Source organism: Anomalospiza imberbis, chromosome 6, assembly GCF_031753505.1.
Source record: "Anomalospiza imberbis isolate Cuckoo-Finch-1a 21T00152 chromosome 6, ASM3175350v1, whole genome shotgun sequence".
NCBI classification, from domain to species: Eukaryota; Metazoa; Chordata; class Aves; order Passeriformes; family Viduidae; genus Anomalospiza; species Anomalospiza imberbis.
This window is the reverse complement of record NC_089686.1, coordinates 3522810-3545558: the sequence shown is the minus strand read 5'-3', so window position 1 is coordinate 3545558 and position 22749 is coordinate 3522810. Positions and strand designations below refer to the sequence as shown.

Genomic DNA, 22749 nt, shown 5'->3' with positions numbered 1-22749 from the left:
TCCAGCTGGAGGGGATCCGTGTTCCAAAAATCTGCCCCAGCATTTATTTGCTCACCAGCTCTTGAACCCACGCTGTGCTCTGTCTGCTGGGTTTGCCCCAGAAGTGCCCAGAAGGATCCAGGATGCTCAAACCACCTTTCAGGTTGACATGCCTATAAGTTCCCCATCAGAAACTTCAAACTCTTTGGTCTTGGTCATGAGAGTTAGCACATTTCCAGAATCTTGGGTGGGAATATGAAAACATTGGGACACGCCAGCCCTGCAGCAGGGAGGTGTGTGCCGACATCAGGGGTTTGGAGGGATGGAAACCCAGCTGGGATCAGGTGGTGGGAATGGTCAGCAAGGAGGGTCAGTCCATGGCTGGGATCGTTCTGGTGACTGCATCCCAACCCCAGTGGCCTCAGAATGGTGGTGGTGGCATTCCAGCAGTGCCAGGGGGTGGCTGGGCAGGATGTGCCAACACCACCCTGGTGGGAAAGGGACCAGCTTTAGGAGTTTGAGGGGATGGGGAGAACATGGAGGATGATGTTGGGAGCTGCTGTGAAGGGCATGAACCTGCATCCCAGCAGGACCTGCCCCATCCATCCCCATTCCTTTGTTACTCACCCCACAGCCCTCCCCCGCAGTGGGGGATGGAAGGAGGCACCCTACAGCAGCTTGGGGCTGAATCCCCAGCTCCTGCCTCAGCCCAGGGAATCCCCCCCCATAACCCCAGCCCACACCTCAACCTGCAGAACCCCAGTACCCCCAGCCTGAGGGATCTCCCTGTACCCTCCTCCCATGACTCAGCCCAGGGATTCCCACTGTACCCCAGCCTGGGGGATCCCCCTGTACCCCCATCACACATCTCAGCCTCGGGGGTGCCCCAAATCCTCAGCCCCAGTGATGCTTCCATACCCCCAGCACTCCTCAGTCCATGGGATTCCCTCCCGGAACCTCTGGACCCCCAGCCAAGGTCTCAGTCCGGGGATCACTCGGGATCCTCCCATGGCCCCAGCCCAGGGCATCCCCCCCCCTGCTCGCACACCTCATCCTACAGGATTCAATTTCTTGATCTCTTGGGATACTCCCACAGCCCCTGGCCGTACTTAGCCCAGAGATCCCGCCGTATCCTCAGCCCGCATCTCAGCTCGGGGGGATCCCCTCTGATCCAGGAGCACCCCCGTACCCCCAGCGCACCCCTCAGCCCCGGGATCCCCTCGGATCCCCCTGCACTCGCAGCCCGGGGATCCCCGGTATCCTCAGCCCCGGGGTACCCCCGGCCCACGCCTCAGCCCAGGGACCGCCCTGCACTCCCAGCCAGGCTCTCAGCCCGGGGCATCGCCTCGGATCCCCCCAGCCCGGGGTACCCCCTCCACCCCCAGCGCGCACCTCCGCCCGGGGGTCCCCTCGCATCTCCGCCATCCCCACCCAGGTCTCCGCCCGGGGGATGCCCCCCTGTACCGAGCCCCCACCCCGGGCACCGCCGGCCCCCTCCCGCCGAGCGCACGGCAGCGGCGGTGCCATCGCGGCCATGGGCGGCGGCCAGTGGGGGCGGCGCGGGCGGGATAAAAGCGGCGGCGGCGGCCGGGACGGCTCGGGCCGGGCAGGGACGGCCCGGGGGCTGCGGAGCTCGGGCACGGCTCGGGCACGGCTCGGGCTGCCCGCACGGCCCCGCTCCCAGCGCGGCCCATGGAGGCGGCGCGGGGCTGGAACGGGTACGCGCGGCAGGAGCGGCCGCCGCCCTCCCCGCCCGCGGCCGCGGAGAAGCCGCGCGTCCCCCCGGGCAGCGGCGGCGGCGGCGGCGGGGAAGGGTGGCGGGGAGAGCGGCCCCGCAGCGAGGAGGACAACGAGCTGAGCCTGCCCAGCCTGGCCGCCGCCTACACCTCCATCCTGCGGGCGCTGGGCGAGGACCCGCAGAGACAGGGGCTGCTCAAGACGCCCTGGAGAGCGGCCACCGCCATGCAGTTCTTCACCAAGGGCTACCAGGAGACCATCGCGGGTAGGGAGCGCTGCCGGGGCTGCGGGGATGGAGTTTCAATTAATGAATTTCTTAAAACGTCGTTGCCCTGTCACCGCATCGCCCAGCTGGTGCTCCCATGTTATACCTGTAGGTCTCGCTGTCCCCTCCCTCCCCCCACAAATATCTCGTTGTTTTTTTTTTTTTTTTTTTTTTTTTTATTAAACTCTGAGGTAAAGTTTCCATTCTGTCCTAAACCTCTCGCTTGGGTAAGCAGAGCAAGTGCTTTTGCTTTCTCTCTTCTGATGGGAACTTTTCCAGCCCTGGCATAGGAACTTGTGGGTTCCCTCCTTCCTCCCTCCCCGGCCGAGCGAGGCTGCGTTCAGACAGGGTGGGAACATTTGTTTCGATCAGCAGACAGAAGGGGGTTGAATTTTCTCAGGAAAAGTCCTGTTCTGCCGATGCTTTCATCAAGTGAGGTTTTTCAAAGGTGGGAATGAAACTTGAGGAAGAGAGGTAAGGAGAAAGGAAGAGGACAGGGAGATCCCTTCCCATGCAGGTGTGGAGAGGAATCCCAGGTTCCCATCCCTGCCCCAGCTGAATGTCTCTGCTTGCTGGGTGAGGGTGTGAGGAAAGGAACTGGCTGGGATATGTTCTCATCAACAACTCATAGCTCCAATGCAGGGTAAATACTGGAAAATTTGGTTTTTTTACAACACTCTTCCTCTTCTCAGCCTCTTGACTAAGGTCTGGACCCAGTACAAACAGTTAAAAAGAGCCTGGAGAGCTCGGGAATTCCCCTTTCTGCTCCTTCTTACAGTAAAAGGCGAGTTCCTGTCAGTGAGGGATGCAAGCAGAGTCAGCACGGGTCTCTGAGTGTGGCTGAGGAAGGAGCTGCTCCTGCTCCGCTCTCTGGAATGCAGCACTGGAGTGCTGAGCCTGCCCCAGAGCTGCATCAGGATGTTGTAGCCGAAAGCAAAGGCTGAGCTGTGCTGATTGATGGCATCAGGGAGTCAAGAAGCTCCTGCTGGCACATCAGAGTCCTTTTCTAAGTGCATTGTGCTTCAACTTGAAGACTGGGTTTTGTGTTTAGTTTCTTTTTTATTTCTTGGCTGTTGGCTCTTTCGAAATCAGATTTCTACAACTTCCAGCATTCACTTACTCATGGCCAGCTTAAACTCTTGTGCCACTGTTGTGTCCCAGGAACAGCATTACTGCCTTGGAAGTTGTTTTGCCTTTCAGATCAAGCCAGGTTTTTGGTTCACATCTGGGAACAGGCTGGGCTGCAGTGGCCATCCTTGCTCCTCTCTTAGTCCTGCTGCACGGTGTGTTCGACGTGAGGTTTCTTCAGGTATCATCTTTTGTTTGCTGGGATTACCTTTCCTCATTTTACTGCTGTGTAAAACACGGGAGGTCTCTCAGTCACCCGGCCAGGCTCTAGCAGAAGGAGTGTTGTCAGTGATAATTTGAGCACGAATTTCTGTGCTGAACCTGGATGAGGTCGCTGCCCTTCTTAAGTCCTCTCTTATCTCACTGCCAGTTTTGTATGCACACGTTATTTTAAAACCTTTTTTCTGCTCCTGGGTGGGTTCTCTGGGATCTCTGGGGTCTTCTAATCTCTCACATTCATTGAATTAAGCAGAGTAGTTCTGATACTCCCCTTCTCTGATTATCCACGGGAGAGAGCTGTATTATACCCAAGGATAGAAAATGTCTCTGCTCGTGCTCTGCTCCTGGACTGCTTCTTTCTTTTTAGGAAATCATGTGAAGCTGTGACACTAACATTGCTTCCTGTGTCAGGTGGGGAATCCTTTTACTTTCCAGCTACTCACCACTTGCAGGATGCTCAGCTTCCACATTTCTCACTCTTCCCAGCCAAACAGAAGGGAGAGCTGCAGCTGAAGGACAAGCCCACAGCAGACAGCAAAGCAAGTGGTGGATGAAGAGTTTGTTAGGAGAGTCAATATGAGTAAATACGTCTTACAGAGTTTTCAATACCTGATGAACCCTAGAGCCAACAGCTACAGAATATTTGGGCACAAGAGTAGCTTTGGGACTGCTGCTGTCTCTGCTGCAGCATCCTGTGCTGCTCCCTTGGTTATACTAATCCAGCTCTCTGCCTGGCCAGGCTGTGAACTGGACCAGCAAGTGGCTTGTGGAAAGGAAAATGAACCAAAACAAGCCCAAACCCTCCCCAAAAACCTGACAAGAAGCAGCCCTGAACTCTTGGTTTCTCAGGCTTTTTTTTGCATCTTACTCAGATCCCTCTGTGGAGCTGTCTGGGTAGGCAGAGGTTAAAGCAGTGATTTGCAGGGTGTGTTTTGAGGAGTGTTTCCATTTTATCCCTGCAACAGGCAGAAGATGAGGGGCTCTTACAACAGCTGCAAGTTCCATCTTCCCAAGAAAGGTTCCTCAGGTAAAAGCTCGGTGGTGCTGGTGGTTGTACAGCCACATGGCCAGAGGCAAAGTGTGCTGACACGGGTCCCTGCTGAGCTCACAGACCCTGCCAGGGCGTGGAGGTGCTGCCAGAGTGTACAGCCAGGAGGGAGTGACACAGGTGAACCAGGGCAGTGAATGTCAGAACAGGGACAGGCTTTAAAATCAGCCTGTGACCTCGTCTGCTGCAGCACCTGCCCTGGGGAGGCAGGGGGAAAGCAATTAATGTCTGATGGAGTTCTCATTTTCCATAAAGGAACACAAAGGAAGATGCGATGGATATACACCTAATTGTAGAATTGTTTAGGTTGGAGAAGACCTCTAAGATCGAGTCCAACCATTCCCCCAGCACTGGCAAGGCCAGCACTGACCCCTGTCCCCAAGTGCCACATCCACGTGGCTTTTAAATCCCTCCAGGGAAGGGGGCTCCACCCTTGCTCTGAGCAGCCTGTGCCAATGCCTGATCACCCCTTCAGTGAAGAAATTTTCCCTAATATCTAATCTAAACTTCCTTTGGCACAACTTGTGGCCGTTCTCTCTCCTCCTGTCCCAGTTCCCTGGAGCAGAGCCCGACCCCCCCCGGCTGTCCCCTCCTGTCAGGAGCTGTGCAGAGCCACAAGGTTTCCCCTGAGCCTCCTTTTCTCCAGGCTGAGCCCCTTCCAGCTCCCTCAGCCTCTCCTGGGGCTCCAGCCTCTCCCCAGCTCCCTCAGCCTCTCCTGGTGCTCCAGCCTCTCCCCAGCTCTGTTTCCTCCTGGAGAGTATAAAGTTGCTGTGCACTGCCAGGTCTGTGTTTGGTGTGCTTGACTTTCACCTCCCTCGCTGTTATTGCAGGGGGTTGGACTAGATGGACTTTGAGGATCCCTTCCAGCCCAAACCATTCCATGAGCTTTTTGGTTTCTGTGTGTCTGAGAACATAATACCCTTGGAGCATGTCTCAGTGTGCTGCCATCTGATCTCCTGTGCTGGGTGTTGCCACTTTGCTTCCATGACACCTGTTTGTATTTGTATGTTTATATTTCCCATAGCTTAACTTCATAGTATTGTAGGGAAGACAACACCTAAATCCTGTCTCTCCATTCAGATTTGTGAGCAGCAGAGAAGCTGATTCTGCTTTCCAGCTTCTACTCTGTGTATTTCCTCCCTTGTTTTCAGCAGTGCAGAGTGACTGTTCCTGCCTTACCCTCTATTCATCTCTGTTATCTGTGTTCTGCAGCTGCTCAGTGTTGTGTGTCAGGGCCATTAGTAGAGTTTGCTTGTTAAATATCTGTATCTTTCTTTTAATTCCAGATTGTCACTTATTAATCCTTGCTTTACTAAAGGCCTCAACCTCTGTCATTGACAGGATGTATTCAAATGTGCCGTTCCCACTTCTGTAGTACCAGTCATCACACTTGGCAAGAATGCCTCTAGTGATTTCAAATAAAATCCACCTGGGGACCAGATTAAAAATCCTGACAGCTCAGTGCAGACACTTGAGCACTGGTGTAGACTGGCAGCTGCTGCAATAGAAACCTCTCAATGTGTTGGTAAGGATGGCAGAGTAGGAAAGTCACCAAAAAAAGTAACTCCCAATTTCATGCAGTGCTTCTGTGCCAGCATCCAAGAACACGGGCTCTTTTCCAGGGTCAGATCTATCAGATTCCCATTTCTGGGTGTAAATTGTATTTCAGAATAGCTCCCTTGGCTGCTCAGGGCTAACAGCAGGTCTGTGAGAGCCAGTTGCCTTTAACTTTTTGAGAGCTGGTTCAGGCAGCTACCTGCCACACAGAGGTGAAACCTTGTCCCTCCTTTTACTAAAGGCTTCATGGCGTGCTCAGACGTGCTGTCTGAGGGTCCAGTAATAAATACTACAAAGCACAAGTGTGTGCAAAGGCAGTAAATGAGTGAATAAATGGAAATACAAGGCTGCAGACTAACTCTCAACTGAAGCTGAAGGTTTCAGACCCAAGCAGTTGGTAAGTTACAGAAAGAGCGTCAATGATTCTGCCTTTGAGAGGGGAATCACAAATGAGTTGGTTTGGGTTGTGTAATCCTGCAGGAAACATTAGGCACAGGGTTGGACGAGCTGCCTGCATCTGCAGGAGGAAGTTAAGTTGTCCTCATCAGCCACGAACCCTCAAAGCAAAACTTGCTCACCAAACTGGGCTTGCTGGTGATGGTGGGAGCTGCTGCCAGGGAAGTCTCCCAGCCTTTGTTCGTGTGAGCATGGCAGCTCTCAGGCACGTTGGCAGGTTCACCTGCCCTCTCAGTGTGTTTAACAGGGAAATGAAAATCAGAAATACTGAGAGGGGATAACTTTGCTTCCTGGACGTCTCTGGTTTGAAAGGCTGTGTGTGTTATCTGCCTGCAAGACAAGTGACTCTGCTGGGCAGCTTTTACTTCAAAGCAAAAAACTAGCTGGGTCATTTCCTCACTCATTAGTTTATATGCTTTTCCTACACTGAGGGGTGAAAAAATTCAACCTTAATAGTCTTTTCTTCCAGTCTGTGTGGATTTGATGTTTTGATAGAGGACAACAATGGTGTAAGCGCCTAAATTTTTCCAGCCTGCTGGGTTTGCTGTGCTGAGGTGCTAAGCATTGCTGTGTCAAAACACACAGTGCCTTAAGCAAACAAGGCTGTTTGATCAGCAGCACTGCCCTTTGCAAGGAGCTGGGGAGGTGCTGTGCTTTCCTGGAATCGAGGTGCTGCTGGCTCATCCATGAGGACATGGATGCAGCACCGTGATCCCTTAACAGCTGAAACCTCAGCATTGCTGTGCTCCAGCCAGGGCTTGTTTCTGGTAAACCAGAGGGTGGGAAATACAGGGCTGTTCAGAGAGAGGTTTTTTGGGGTTTCTTCAACCTCTGCCCCCACATAAGGGAAGCCCACCATGCTGGAACACACACTAAATACAGTGAAATTTCTGGGAGCTGGGACTTTCCTGGATCATTTCACCTTCCGGTTAATGCTCAAGTAACACTAAGCTCAGATGGGTTTTGTCAGGAATTCATTAGATATTGTAACCTCTTGGATCTGAACTGTTGCAGGCTTCTGATCTTTTATGTTCCACAACAATGTTGCTCTTCCAAAGTGTTTTGTCTTTGATTTTTCCTTTGTTTCAGTTTCAGAAAGAAGTGTGGATGAGCACCTTCTGTGACATGGGACATTGAAATGGTTATTGAAGTCCTGATGCATTTTAATGAGCATCTCCATAACGCTGCTTGCCCTCATATTAATAAACCTCCTGGCAGAGGACAACTTCTAGAACCTAATCTTGGCTTCATCTGTCTGCAGTGGCTGATCTGTTATGAATAGACTCCAGTCTCACTGCAACATGGAGGGTATCTCACAGGAAAATAAACAAATCTGTACAAGTCACGGCCAGAATTAGCTGAACAGCAATAATGCTGCTCCTTTATCTTTGCTTCTATGAAATGTCCCTTGAGTCACACGTCTGGTTCACCTCCCTTCTGGTAACTGAGGGATTCAGCTTTGCTTCTGAAGCAAATGCTCCTGTCTGAGGCTGAGTGTCTGTTTCTAGAGTTTTGGTGATGAAATCTGAAACAGTAGCCAGAAAGTTGTAAATTCTTTTGTGTCTAAGGTTCCTCCTGGTTCCTGCTAGGAAGGTGCGTTATCACAAGTGTTCATTTCGCAGCATCTTCTGAACTCTATTCAAGCAGTCATGTGGCATCTCAGGCTGTGCCTCTTTCTAGAGCTCTTCAAGACTTCTTGAAGCAAATGACATACCCAGAGCCTCCCCTTTCTTAGCAACCTGAAGTCATTAACTTTCTGCAGCAGTACAAGCCCTTTACCTTAATGTTTTTATAGCCTGGGTCTCTGTATGCATAATAAATTCCTGGTGCCTTTTTCATGCTCAAAGGCTGCAATAATTTTCTTGTTGCTTGTCTGGAATCTTTTCCCTAACTACAGTTACCTGTAATGTCATCACATGAATAATGAAAAACGAAGTCAGGTTTGACTTTACATTTTACTGCTTACCCAGCAGTAGCTGAGAGGTTTTTACAGCAGTTTCCTTCCAGATTTCATCCTGACCCTGCAGTCTGCTGGTTCCCCTGCCACACATTCAGCTGTTAACTTGTCTCCTGCTGCCAGTTACATCTGTCCTCAGCTGGGGAGGAGCTCTGAGAAAGGCAATCAGAAATATCTGCCAGCATGCCCCAGGTGGTTCTGCCTTAAAGACCAGTTAGCCTTGGCTGGCTCATGGCTCTGCTCTTCTGGAGCACCCTCCAAACCATGACCTGCTCCTGGCTCACGCGAGGTCCCTGCCAGTGCTTTGGGTGTAACTCTGTGTTCTGGAGGTGTCTGAGCTCAGCCAGTGCTTCAGTTTGTTCCAGCTGGTGGGAGTTAGTGAGGTGTGGCTTGTCCCACTGGATGTCATCCTGCCTTGGCCTGAGCCTATTCCTGCCCTGCACCTGGGGGTCACCGTGGAGAGCAAGGGACAGTGGGGACAGCCCACTGTGAAATGGGTGCCAGGAGAACCTTGTGCCTTTTGTCTCTGCCAGGATGGATGAGCTCCAGCAGCAGTGTCAGGGAGTTCCCGTGGCTGCCTTGATCCTGCTGGCACTGAGCAACCTGCACTTAAATTGGAGCTGTGAGGCAACTTAACACCACGGGGAAGTGCTTAAACTCCTGGGGAGAGCAGCCTGCATCACTTCACTCCCAGGCACAGTGAAAAAGGCAGCTCTGGAGTGCTGTGAGGCTGCTGCAGTGCTGCCATCCTTCATCCCCTTCACCTCCTGAGCCTATTCTGGGTGGGCTCTGCCTTCTCTGGTTGCCAGAGGTGCTTTTGCTTTCCTGTGTCACATTAAAGCCATGCAAATAGTTTCTATAGCAACAGGTATCTTTGCTGAGCTCTGACGCATAATCCTGAAAGGTCTTTCTCATTCTGTCTTCATCCAGTTCTGATTTTTCATTTTATCAACTCTTTTTGAAGATAAAGGGCAAATTAATTCTGCTCTGTTTCAGGAGTTAACTTGCAGCACAGGTGACTGTTTAGTTTCAACAGCCCACTGAAGTTTTTGCACCAGGAACTGAACTTTTGGCTGAAGGAAAAGTCAGCTGGAATAATTCAGAGAGCACCCTGACCGTACAAACCATGAAATCAAACTAGTGAAGCAGGCAGCATGGTCTGGTAGGTAGAGTGAAAGAATGGGAAAAGGGGCAAAAATTGGTCCCCAGCTTTGCTTCTGGCCTGGTTAGTCTGAGGCTGTTTCCCCTTCTACTCTTTCAGCTCTGTTAAATTTTCCAGAACATGTGCTGCAACACGCAGGCTGAGATTTTACAAGCCCTGTTTGATGCTATTGCAAATGGCAAAAAATAGAAAAAATTCAAAAAACCTCTAAAAAGCCCTGACAAATTTAGATCAAATGGTGTTGCCTCCCTGCACAAGGTGTTTGGGTCTCTGCCAGAGAAGTGTCTCCTGTGTAATTACTGCAAACAACTGCTGCAGTGGGACACAGGTAGAAGCAGCTGTGAAAAGATGCTCTGCTCACTCTGCTTTTGTCAACACGGGGCTTGGGCTCCAAAGGGGCAGGTGTAGGGATGGGCAGGCTTCAAGCTGTGCTCATTTTCTGGAAGAGAGACTTGTGAAGTGTGAGCAGGAGGGACTGGAGCAGAGTAGGGGTGAATGGCCACTCGAGACCGTGGACATTTACTCAGGTGGTGGCCTTCAGCCTCACACTTGGTTTTACCTTTGTGTCCTTGTATCACCTGGCACTTGTGGAGGAGTTTTTGGAGGGCCTAACACTGAGCTGGTTTCTTCCTTTGTGGGCCCTTCTTCTCAAGGAGTAGCTGGTGCTGACAAAATCAGCGCATCTTGCTGCAGGCGCAGCTGCAGGTGTTCTCTGTGACCTGGCTGCAACTTGCTGCTAATACTAAATAAATGAAAGGTGCAAAAATGGCAAGACCGCTATAAATAAGAAGTGTGAAGCACCTCACAGCTCTGTGGCTGCATTCTTGAGGTGCAGATCTGTTTTCTTACCTCTAAAACTCCCCTGGTTGTGCAGGGGCATTGCCCACACTGCTGAGACTGGGCTGTGACATAAAGAGGAGATGTGCAAGAAGGGTAGATGCCCTTTGTGTTCCTGCTTGATTGCTGTGGCCATGAGAAGGTTGCAGGATGCCTTTTGATCCTGGAGTTGCCTGTGTGGTACTTCTGAGGTCACTAAAACTTCTCTTTGGCTGAGCTGTCTCCATGATACAACGCAGCTGTGAGAGAAAGTTTGTAAGGATCTACTAAAATATACTTTGTATGTTAATTAGTATGTATTTGCATCTATATGCTCATGGATATGAGGCTTCATGAGTGAAGTACCTTCTGTTGTAGCTCTGGCCCAGCTCTGTGTCACACACCAGGACTCTTAATGAGAATTTGGCCATTTCTGGCTGTTCTGGACAATCTGCTTTGCTCGTGCGCTGACGTAAATCCATATCTGACATCAGGCTCTGATATGCTCCTGGTGAGGCTGGTGTGAGCTGAGCTGGGGGTCTAATAACAGCAGCAGTCACTCTGGAGATGCTTCGTGGATCTGTTTGGATTTTGTTTTAATAACTCTGGCCACGACAGCAGGTTTTGTGTAACCACTGTTTGCCTTTCTGCTGTGGAAATGGCACGGCTGCAGAGTGCTGCAGGAGGGAGCTCAGAACCCAGACAGCTGCTCTGCCTCCCCTTCCCTCTCCCGTGAGCCTGTTCAGATCCTCCCTTTTGGGTTCTCCCTTTGCCTGGCTGAATTCATAATTACACAACTGCATGATGCTGCCCATGCAATCAAAACCCTCTCCAGCAGTGCTTGGTGTAAGCCAGACCCAGAAATTCGAAGAAGACAATCATGTGCCTTCACAGAGTTGTTCCCTGGCCTTTTTCATGCTCTCTGACCCAATCCAAACCCTTCTGGGATTCATCCTGGCTGCCTTAGCAGGTTGCCAGCCCTTCTCAGGAAAGAGCCCGCGTCGCAGGCGGAACGTCTTGCGCGCAGTTTCCAGGGTTACCTGTGCAGTGCTGATAGCAGGCAGGAAATTAAAATGCTCCGTGATGATGATCCCTTATCGACAGCAGATGGTGGCCATTAGCTGGATGTGCACGTCAGGGGAAGGCACCACGGCAAGCAGAGCAGACACCACCGCTGGACTTGTGTCACCACCACCGCTGGACTTGTGTCACCACCCCTGCAGGTGCTCCAAGGTGCATGCAGGGCAGTCCCCGAGTGCCCTGGTCTGGCTGTGCTGTGTGGGACGCTGCTTTCCTGGAAGTAGCTCCAAGGAGCCAGTGTGGCTTCCAGCTGAACTTGTTTGCAGAGTTCTTGTTCCTGTTATCAGCCCATCTGCACAGCTGGTTCTCTCCTGCAAGTTTCTCCTTCATACACAACTTTTCTCTCTTGTTCTTCAAAAGACTTGGTTTCTTGACTTGGGACTATTCTACTTTTAAGATCTCTGAGCATGATTCAGGTGCCTGCAATCTTTATGGAGACTGATGTGCCAGAGTTGTTTGGGGATTTGTCAAGGGATTGCTGAAAGGGGAAAATCAACTGAGGATCCATTCTGCTGAGCTCTGAGATTAGCCAGGTGCCATATTCCATTTCTTACTGAGCTGTCTCTTCTCCCTTCTGTCTCTGTGGGGGTTTCTGCACCTCATTTTTCTGCTAACTCTGAGGTGCAGAATTAGGCTGGAGTGTGGATGTGCCTGCCCGTTTCAGATCAGGACAGCAAATCTCTCCCCACATGTGCATCTGACTTCTGTGTGTATCTAAAGAGCTGCTGCCCGGTGTGCTGCAGGATGAAATTTGCATGCAAAGCCTTCTTGGAGACAGTAATGCTGGTGTTAAAGTGTTTGGAGGGACAGCCAACCACTGTGATGGCTCAGGTTTTCCCTGACCTCAGGCTGGCTTTGCTTGGGGAAGCACTGATGGAGGCCCAGGGTGCTCTCTTTGTCAGCTGTTAATTGCTCTTGAGACGTCAGTAATTCTGCAGAGACCAGACCTGTTCTAACCCTGTTCTAATTTATTAATTAAATAAAACACTCCAGGCTGACTTCTGGTGCAGCACGTAGGCAGTGTGATGCTGGGGCAAACGCGGGATCGTACGCAAACCGAAACGTCCTTGTGATGTTACTCCTCACTTCCCTCCCAGACCTTAACCCTAAAATCTATAACCCTGAGAGCGTTCTGTCCTTGCTACAAGCTTTCTCAGGCCCTGGCTGGAAGAGCCCGCTGTGCTTTTTGGGTTTATTTTTAATGCAAATGTTTGATTTCAGATGTCCTGAACGACGCCATCTTTGACGAAGACCATGATGAGATGGTAATTGTGAAGGACATAGACATGTTCTCATTGTGTGAGCACCACCTCGTTCCATTTGTTGGAAAGGTAACTCTCCCTCGCAGAACAAATGTGGGAATGCACAATAAAAGACCTTAAGTACATGTAAAAGACTTTGTAGCTGTAGCTACAAAGCTTTTAAGGCTGTAAGTACTTGCTGCTCACGGCCACAGTTCTAGAAGTTTAATCTTCAGAATACAAATAAGGAAGGCCTCCTTAATGTGAGGTTTTATTTGAATTTAAGCTCCTGAAATATAATGCTCAACCTTTCCTAGTCTAAGTAATCTAATGGTTTCTGACATTTCATATCAAAGCTCTTCTCCATGAAGCAACAGCAAGCCTTGAGGGCAGACATCTCGATATTAAACCAGCTCACCCTGCACACTGGCTCTGTCATGGATTTAGCTCCTGGCTCAGAGCTATCCAGAGCACATTCATCTCTCTGAAACCCCCTGTGAGTGGAACAAACTCATTAGCAGCCCTGCCTTAATTATGTAGCCGGGTCAGGGAGAGGGTGGCCAAAACTGGCTATGCTTAACTGGGGAGTCCCGTGAAAGGGGCTGGTGCTTCAGAGGGTGTTGGGATTGTAGTGCCAACAACTTTAAGAAAATAAAATTTCTCCAGTTAACCACTGTAGAGGTGATGAAGAGTTCTGAGTGGGAGCTGCACATCTCAGCACAGGATGGAGCTTAGCTTGAGCCATCTGTTACCACAAAGTGCTCACAGGTCCAGGAGCAGCACGGGCTTGTGTTGTCTATAAAATTCAAGCAGTGCCGCATATGTTCCAAGCAAATTGTCTCCCAATAATAAAATACATGAGCAGAAAACAGCTGTTTATTTAGTTGAGTCAATTCAGGTTGGTCTGCTTTCTTTTCTTGCTGTTAGTGTTTTATACTGGAGAACAGGGTAACTCCTTTTTCTGTGCAAGCTTTCTGTTGTGCCTGTTACTCTTGGTTGCGTGTACTGTGTACATTGTCCCCATTACTCCTGTGGCAATGTGTGCAATTTTTTTACATCCAGTCTCTAGTGTGGTTTGGAGAAATCTCCTCACAAACACCAACTCATCCTACAAAACTACTTGGTATGGCTCTAAATATTCAGATTAACCATTGCCCTGCTGGGTGCACCAAACAGGCTGCAAACACTGACCTGTAGGTCTTGCGCTTGCAGTTCTATCTTAAAGGAAATCAAGAAATCTGCAAAAATATGGGGAACAGGATTCAAAGCTTATTTCTAAGTTGTGTCTCTCACTTTGTCTGAAATGTTTCATGTCTTTTCAGGTGTCAGTGGGTTGATTGCCTAACAGAAGGGGTAGGAATGAGCAAGTTAGCCAGGTAATCAGGTGCACTGTGGTACCTCTACTGCAGGTACAGCAGCACAGGATTCTGAGATGGGGCCTCCAGGCAAAGCCAGAATCCCCCACTGACACTCCCCTGCTGCATCTTGGCTAATTTTCCAAGTCTCTAGTGGCACAAGGACTGGTTTATAATCTGTTATAACTGTAAACCCGCTGGGATTCAGTGATTTCTAAAAACAAGGAGCTAAATGTCCTTCCCTTCATATCTGAGCACTTTTCTGCTGAACTTCTTCCAATTTAGTTCAAGTACATGTTCAGCAAATCCACATTTGAGCAGGATGGAAGCTGAGTTAATCACCAGTGATCTATGATACTAAAACAAGGAAAATAATCAAATCAGGAAGTGCAGCCTGATTTTTGGTAGCAAAGTACTCCTTGCCACCAGAACTTTCACTGGAAGTGAAACACAGTTCCTCTTCCTTCCGCTCCCTAAATCCATTTAAGGTCTTGAAAGAAAAGCGTGTTTATTTTAGACAAATAGTGCTGTGCTGAGTAATAGACTGCCTTTGTACCCCAATGCAGCAGTGTTCTGTAGCATTCCTGAGACTTGGAACATGAGCCTTGACTCTTGAAGAGCTGTGACTTTTCTCCCCCTCAGAAAAACTCACCTGTTCTTCACCAGGACCTCATGAGATATTCACAGCCTCAGCTCCACAATTCCCCAGGCTTGCATGGTGCCATGTTCCTCCCACATGCCGAGACTTCTGGGCTGTCCCAGAGTTAATTCTGGGGCAAGTGCACATCTCATTGCCTGTGCATGAGTTTCACATGCCCTTGGAAGGGTGGCTTTGCTGCTGTTAATGGTTGTTCTCCCCTGTCTAGGTACACATTGGTTATCTCCCCAACAAACAAGTGCTTGGCCTCAGCAAGCTTGCTAGGTAAGTGTTCTAATGAAAGTGATGCTAATTTGTAAAAAGGATTCCAGGCTGTGCTAGCTGTGCTAATCTTTTTCATCTCCTCTCCCTCTAAGGCTCAGCCCGCTTTGTGTCCTGGATTTGGATTTAGACCAATCCTCAGCATTGTTTTGTTTGTGTGGAGAGGACAGATGAGTCTTGGAGCTGTGTGTTAATTCTCACCAGTGGCTGCAGCAGAGCCCTAATGCTTTTGTAGGTTCCCCCAGAGCACCGGGGTCTGCAGGGAGCTCTGAGGCAAAGAACAAGAGAATTTTATTCTGTTCTAAGGCAGGCCACAAAAACCAGTGAGAATTTCCAGCTCTTTACCACTTGGGTGTAAATTGACTAATAAGAACAAAAATCTGAACTCTTCCAAACTGTAAATGAACACATTTTATGGATATAAATTCAATCTAAAGCTTTCATCTCTTAGCTGAGTCTTCAGAAAAAATTGGCATTTCTTTCTTTCACTGAAAACTTGCTGAGAATGCTGTGGGGTAGATTTTATAGATAAAGTTCAGCCTAAGAAACAAAGCAGTTGTGATACACTTGAGAAATCCATTTATTATGTAAAATAGCTTTTTTCCTAAGCACTGACTCTTAGTTATTAAGTGACATTTTCTCCTGCTGATGAGGAAGAGGATGGTAAATCCCTTCAATAAGCAGATTATTTGGGATCAGAGTGGAAGGGTTCCTTTTTGAGAAACAAACCTAAAAATTTGGCTGAAGCTCAGAAAGACCACCATAGGTCTTGCTTTCCCTGATGGGTCTGTTAATCCTGCTGTAGTTCCAGTAACACTAATGAGAAATTAGCCCTGCAAATCTGCCTGCCTGCTGGGTTTTCTTAGCAGGTAAGAAATGTGTAGGATATGACAGCAAAATGCCCTAAAGTGAGCCAGATCTGTTCTGTGCTCTGCTTGCGCAACAGGGGGTTGGGTTTGGAAGTGGAAGGATCCTTGGAGGTCACATCTCTGCTGTGTAACCTCATACTGCAGGGAGGCATCTCCCTACCCCCAGCAGTGCTTTTAGGAGCGGGCTTTGCTCTGATTAAAAGGCTTGGAAAGGGTTCAGTGTGTAGATTTTCTCCTGCATGGTTTTTTTTTTGTGGCTGTAGGAGCTGCTGGAATTGTAGGCTGGGGTTCTGAGCCGTCAGGACTGCAGCTGCCGGGCAAAAGTCTTCATCTGCTGTTAGCTGCTCATGCCTGGGGATGTGTGTGGCATCCCACGGCTTGCGTTGGGTTTTGGGTGGGTCTTCAAGTGGTGCAGGGCTGGGGGGTTTGTTGTTGGTGGTTTCTGGAGCTGGGTTTCTGAAGAGAATCCATCCTTCCTGAGGAGACTGTCCTTAGCACGTGGTTTCATTTCCGCAGGGCTCCAATGCAGGATCAAGGATCACATTTGGAATGTGCATCCCCTGGTTTATGCTTGCTCTGGTCTCTATTTCTCTCTTGACTGCAGCTGTAAAAAGGAGCTGAAAATGTTTTTCATGGAATTTCTATTTTTTAAATGCAAGTGGCAACATGGTGCTGGAAAGATACACTTTTCCTACTGTTTATCCTCAGAATGGCAACCTGCATCAATATGTGCAAGGCTTCCTGCCCTGTGCTCAAAGGCTAAATCTTGCCTCTTTCTAAAGTGAGGGTGAAACTCCCATATACTGCAGTAATGAAAAGATTAGATTCTTGTATAACAAAATGTTCTCACTTTTGAGTGCTTGCCATGAAGAGGTTGGGGGGCCAAATCGTGCCTCCCTTTCGTGCCCTATATAATGCAACCAGTGTTCAAGCAAAGATTTGTGAGGCTGTTGGTGCTCTAGGCCTAATCTTTCATAATAGGATTAGTCTTATGTGGTGAGTTTCTGTAGTTGTGGATGACCTGTATTCAGTAAACAAACATCTTTCTCTGGGTTTTAAGTTCAGGCTTGAAAATGCTCTTTCAAACAACTGTTTTTACATAAACACCTTTTTAGGACTCCTTCTGTGCAGTATCTGAGCATGTTTCCTACCCATATAGTTAATCTAAATATTGTGCTGTTTTGTTTTATGCTGTAACACAACCATTTCATTGCTGGAGGGGAGTTTGTGCATTTAATTCTCTCTCAAAAACAGCAGGAGAGTCTCATTGTCAGGGATGATTCTTGTAAGTGATGCTTGAGGCTGCCAGCCAGCGTCTGGCTTTTGTCTGGTGTGACCAGACAGGTATCAAAGCTTGCTATAGCAACTCCTTTTTGTGGCCACTTGAAGTGTAATTAAGAATTTGAGGTTGGCATAAACAACCCCTGGAGTTACAGAGCAATTATATGGATTTTCTTACGTGTGTGGATTCTAGAGCTGTCATTAAGTGTCACTTCCACTGCCCACCGATGGCTTAAATTTGAAGTTGTATTGGAGGGGACCATTAAGGTGATCCCTGCACTGAAATGTGAAGGATGGCATGAGATATGGGTGGGTGGAGAGATTCTGTTTTAAATAAGACCAATTCTGTCACATTGTTCTCAGCTAAATCTGTGGTTACATGCAAGAATCCCAAACACTTCTTGCTCAATTTCAGCATTCTGGGCATCCATTATCTGAGCTGACCTTAAGGCAGCATTTGGTCTAGTCTGGAGCACAGGGAAATGTTCAGGGAGACTTTGGACATGAATTCCCCCACAACTGTGTGATGTAGGTGGATGGGAACACAAGGGATCCCAAACCAGCAGAAGGAGACCAGAGGAGAAGTGGCTGGTTTGCCCTAAAGTAGTCCCTGGTGCTGCAGGTGGGGGGAACCTGTCACTCAACACAGTGATGTGCCAAGGGAAGTCCGTGAGGAATAGCTGGGCAGCCATGGATTTACACAGATCAGCACAGGGGTCTCTTTTGACAGCATCGAATATATTGTGAAGATCAGTGGCCAGCTGGGAATAACTGCAATATTGTCTTTTTCCTTTCTCCTTTAGGATCGTGGAAATATACAGTAGAAGATTGCAAGGTAAACACGGAATTTGGTGATTGTTTTGTGGACTCCTCTCCTAGTCAGTGCAGGGGGCTGGTGATTGGGGGTGGACTGGAGATGTGGAGTTTAAGAGGGGAGAAAAATGCTTCTTGAAGAGGTTATGTTATAATTTTTAGCCCCTGCATTCCCAGTGAAGGTAACTTCTGCCTAGGAAACTAAATGGAGGCTGGAACTGATTCCAAGGATGAATGTGCTCCAGGTAGAGCTGCCAGGAATAACTAAACCAGTTGGATGCTGCTGGGGATGAGCTCTCCTGCAGAGATTTGGAGAGATGCCTTCAGGAATCCTTGTCTGAGGCAATGGAGCAAGAGCTGCCTCCTGCCCCCGGGAGGGAGAGGAAGCTGCAGGTCCACAGCCTTGGGCTGAGCTGAACCTGCTGCCTTTGTCCCGTGGTTAAATTTGGTCTGGTCCTGGCAAGAGAAGTCTCAGTGACCACCAGGCTGGAGAATAGAGGCTGCTAGAGCTGCAGGAAGTAAAGCTTTGCAGGACAAAGCTCATTTTTTATCTCTGTTTCCTTTCCCTAAGAAGAGAAATTGGGTGTGTGGAATAAATGGTGCAGCAGTAACGTTGGGAACAAACACATTAAAAACTGAAACAGAGCAGAGGCAAGAAAATCCTCTTGCAAAATAGGAAATGGAGGAGCTGTTAGAACAAATTGTGGCTGGGGAGATGGAATGCAAAATGGCTCCAAATATAAACAAGAAAATAAAAGTTCTGTTCCAGGATACAAATGGAAAAGAGGATGGATGGGGCTTGGAGCAGCCTGGTCTAGTGGAAGGTGTCCTTGCCCATGGTGGGGGGTTTGGAATGAGATGAGCCTTAATGTCCCTTCCAACCCAAACCAGTCTGGGATTCTGGGAGTCTGAATTCCCTGTTGTTCCCTCAGTCCAGGAACGCCTTACCAAACAAATTGCAATCGCCATCACAGAAGCCTTACAGCCCGCCGGGGTCGGCGTCGTCGTGGAAGCTACGTGAGTGATGGGATCCAGGAGTTCCAGGGGTGGGATCCAGGAGTTCCAGGGGTGGGATCCAGGAGTTCCAGGGGTGTGATCCCAGGTGTTCCAGGGGTGGGATTCCAGCTCTGTGGGATCCCAGGTGTTCCAGGGGTGGGATTCCAGCTCTGTGGGATCCCAAGTGTTCCAGGGGTGGGATTCCAGCTCTGTGGGATCCCAGGTGTTCCAGGGGTGGGATTCCAGCTCTGTGTGATCCCAGGTGTTCCAGGGGTGGGATTCCAGCTCTGTGTGATCCCAGGTGTTCCAGGGGTGGGATTCCAGCTCTGTGGGATCCCAGGTGTTCCAGGGGTGGGATTCCAGCTCTGTGGGATCCCAGGTGTTCCAGGGGTGGGATTCCAGCTCTGTGGGATCCCAGGTGTTCCAGGGGTGGGATCCTGGCTCTGTGGGATCCCAGGTGTTCCAGGGGTGGGATTCCAGGTATTCCATGGGTGGGATCTTGGCTCTGTGGGATCCCTGCGCTGCAGGGCTGGTGCATGTTGCCCCTTTGGCTGTGGTAGCTGCGTGCTATGCTTGGTTATCAGGCAGAGGGATTAGTAATAACAACAATAACAACTCTATTAATAATAACATATTGCTAGTAGTAATAAAATAATTAATAATCCTGGTGTGCTGGAGCCATTTAAAGCGAGCACTGCCTGATCCTCTGTGGAGATGTGGCAGTGAGGAGCTGCCCCACTGCACCAGATCCATGCCCTGTGCTCCTTCTGCCTCCTCGAGCAGTGCAGAGCTTGGGAGCAGCAGCAGGCATGTCCTGTGTCCAGAATGAACCTTGGGAAGGTGGGATTTTCCTGGGATCAGAGGAGAAAAGGCAGAGCTCAGTGGCTGAGGATGTGACTCTTCCACAGCTGAGGTGCTGCTGATGCCCTTTCTGGTGGTGGAGGTTTTGTGGAATTGAATGTGACCATGTAAGAAGCATCTCTCCCTGTGGGATTTCCCCTTCCCCAGGAGTGTTCCTGATGCACTGACTCCCCTCTGGTTTCTCCTAGGCATATGTGCATGGTAATGCGTGGGGTACAGAAAATGAACAGTAAAACAGTAACCAGCACAATGCTGGGGGTATTCCGGGAAGATCCAAAGACCCGTGAAGAATTCCTGACGCTCATCAGGAGCTGAAACTGTGTTACCCTCTGGATGCACTCTGCATTGTTCTGTCCCGTGTCACTGTCTGTCCTTGTTCCCACGTCCCAGTTCTAAACTAAATCGTCGTGAATTGTTGTCATAGTCTTTGTGCAGTGAAAGGCTTCTGGTGGCAAATGGGAAAGGTGGGATGAGGAAGGCTCCTCCTGGATTTCCACTGATGCTGATGTCACAGAGTTACAAGCCACAAACAGGAGTTTGGAAATGTTTTTCCATCCATAACGCAGAATGTCCAACTGCCAGGAGAGAAGCGGGGCTCAGGAGTGAAGTGGATATTTATTAAATAGTTGTGTTTATTAGAATAAATGTGGAGCAGCACAGGAAACACCTGAAAGGATGTGGATCTTTGTAGGATTGGGATTGTCCTGAATTATTGGACTATGTTTTATTACAAGTCCTGCAGTGGCTGTTTCAGTACCTGGATATGTGTGTTATACCTCTGAATTGTTACCTCTGGTGTGTTTTATATTCTTGCTAGTATTAACCTTCCTTTTCTGTGTATTTTTTTGATTTTGTTTTGTTTGAGAAATGTGTAAACTCCATTTTCCCTATCCTCTTAACAGGCAGGGAATTAACTTCTGAATCATTTGGGGCACAGCCCTCTCTCAGTACAAAGGGGTTTATGCACCTTTTTCTCTGTGCCTCAGAATGTCTGACCACTTGAACTGTCAGTTTCTTACTGTTTTTAAGGAAACTTTAACAGAGGAGAGGAAAAAACCCTGCAGAGTCTGTCTGTGGGGTACTGAGGTATCCAAAGAGGTTTTTAATGATATTTATGTCTTGAGCTTTCCTTCTTGGATTTCCACGGGTTAGACCGAGAAGCTAAACTTAGTCTGATAATGTGGAAATGAAGATTTGCAAGCATTCCAAGGTTTCCATTTCCAATGTTGGACCAAAGGTGAGCATGAAATCCTGAGCACAGCACATGGTGCCTCCCCTCCCTGCCGACAGGTTGGGTTATTTCAGGGCAGAGTAACCTGGAATGACAGCAGCTCTCATTTCGTAAGAGCAGCTGAGAAAAGCATTTCCAGGGCCACCAGAAAGAATCGAACCACATTTTTCCCCTGTGTATGTGGCAACCTCTCTAAGTGGCAGAATTGGTACAAAAAGTTTCAGTCCAGCTGGACTTGGCTGAACTTCTGCTTTGTTACCATTTTAATGGGTGTTTTGTAACTCTTAATTGGGAAAAGATGAGGCACAAATGAAAACCACCCTCCTCACACCGAGCTTGCAAAACAGATGTCAGCCAGGGGGGTGGATGCCCACAGGTTCCCAGGGCTCTCTCTGCTTTGCTGGACATCAATCCAAGATGTCCTGTCCACGAACCTCAAGGGCAGTTCCCGCTCTGGCCAGCTCCATCTCACCAACATTCCTCCCTCTTGCTCCAGCTGGAAACAAAATGAAAATCATGTCTGGTCAGATTGGGCCTAAAGAGCTTTTCCAAGGAGAACAAGCTCATCTGTTTAATTACACGGATTTTACTTTGAGGACCTTCACAGCATTATTGGAAAAATCTTTTACAGCATCCTCTGTCCTGGGTTCTGTAGGATTAGGGTGCTGTACCAGTGTTTGTCTCTGGTGTAAACAAGCTGTGCTGCACACTGCTAAGCCACACCAGCTCCATGGCATTTGTTTTCCTGAAAACAAAGTTTTCAGTTCAGTATGTTACAAATATCCAGCTGAAAAGCCTTAAATCTTTCTTGCCTGAAGTTGGCAGTAAACCTCTCTTTTTAGCTCAACTGGAAGGCGACTTTGAGGACCAAAGGGGCACACACCAGTACACTTATTTCTCTTTCCTTGCTTTAGTTTGGAAATTAAGTCTCTGTAAAACACTGTCTTGGGCCTGAGGCACCAAAAAAGTTGTGTTTTAACCACTTATCTCTATTCAGGATAAAGTCCACGTTGCACCACCACTGTGTTTTATTTCCATGTGACCTGTAATCCTCAAAACATACCTCTCTCTACTCGTGGCCTTGGATTTTGTTCCCATTTTTGCTGTTGTAAATCTCAGTGCGTTTTTTGGAATGTCAGCGTTGTTCAAACACAGGAGCTTTAACTACACCCCGTGTGTAAATATGTAAAGGATGTACAGCCCCTGTTGTACTGCTCACCAGTCCATTGTCTCTGAAACATTAAAGCAAAATGTTATCCTTTGGAGTGGGAGCATCCTTGGGAGACCTGGAGGTGATGGCACTGCATAGGGAGAGGGCAAGAGCTCGCTCTGCCCAGGTGGAGATGGTTTTTCACTCATGGATGACGTGTTGGGCTGCTCCTCTGGGATGGGTGGTGCTGTTAGCCACAGGTGAGTCCCCAGCTGGTGACTGGGAAGCAAAAAAAAAGCCAAAAAAACCCCAGGATTTGTTGTCACCTTCTTCTTACTGCTCCTTGGAGACAGGTGGTGAGTGGCAGTGGCTGCTCCTGGCATTGAGCTTGGGGGGGTTTCACAGCCTTTTTCTGCCCTTCTTGAGCTGTCCTGGAGGCCTCACATTGGCCTGAGAAAATTCCTGGTTCCTGCTCAAGTCACCTGAACAAATAAATCCCATCAGCACCCGTGACAAGGGACCTCGAAGGTGAAGCCAGGGTTGGGTTGGGTTGCCCCAAGGGGTGCAGGATGGGTAGATTGGCTTAAAGCCATTCCTACTGTCCTCCAACCTCCCAGGAAGCAGATATT

At 49.0% G+C, this 22749-nt stretch overlaps 1 protein-coding gene and 1 long non-coding RNA gene across 2 annotated transcripts; both read left to right on the top strand.

Annotated features, from left to right (window-relative positions):
* Positions 1-1638: 1638 nt before the first annotated feature.
* On the top strand, positions 1639-22235 carry GCH1 (GTP cyclohydrolase 1). The gene is made up of 6 exons (XM_068192074.1): positions 1639-1981; positions 12626-12735; positions 14867-14922; positions 17873-17904; positions 18815-18899; positions 19928-22235. Exons 1-6 carry the CDS (start codon positions 1672-1674, stop codon positions 20052-20054), a joined length of 720 nt encoding a protein of 239 aa, XP_068048175.1. The 5' UTR covers positions 1639-1671; the 3' UTR covers positions 20055-22235.
* LOC137475104 (uncharacterized) lies at positions 2024-7877 on the top strand. Its single transcript, XR_010999692.1, has 2 exons — positions 2024-3275; positions 7479-7877. It is a non-coding gene; the product is annotated as an uncharacterized lncRNA (long non-coding RNA).
* Positions 22236-22749: the final 514 nt, after the last annotated feature.

Excerpts from the sequence above, each read along its gene's own strand:
- GCH1 (XM_068192074.1), top strand. The coding sequence starts at position 1,672 with ATGGAGGCGGCGCGGGGCTGGAACGGGTACGCGCGGCAGGAGCGGCCG. Across the intron at positions 12,736-14,866 it reads TCGTTCCATTTGTTGGAAAG|GTACACATTGGTTATCTCCC; the intron begins GTAACTCTCCCT and ends TCCCCTGTCTAG. Across the intron at positions 14,923-17,872 it reads GGCCTCAGCAAGCTTGCTAG|GATCGTGGAAATATACAGTA; the intron begins GTAAGTGTTCTA and ends TTTCTCCTTTAG.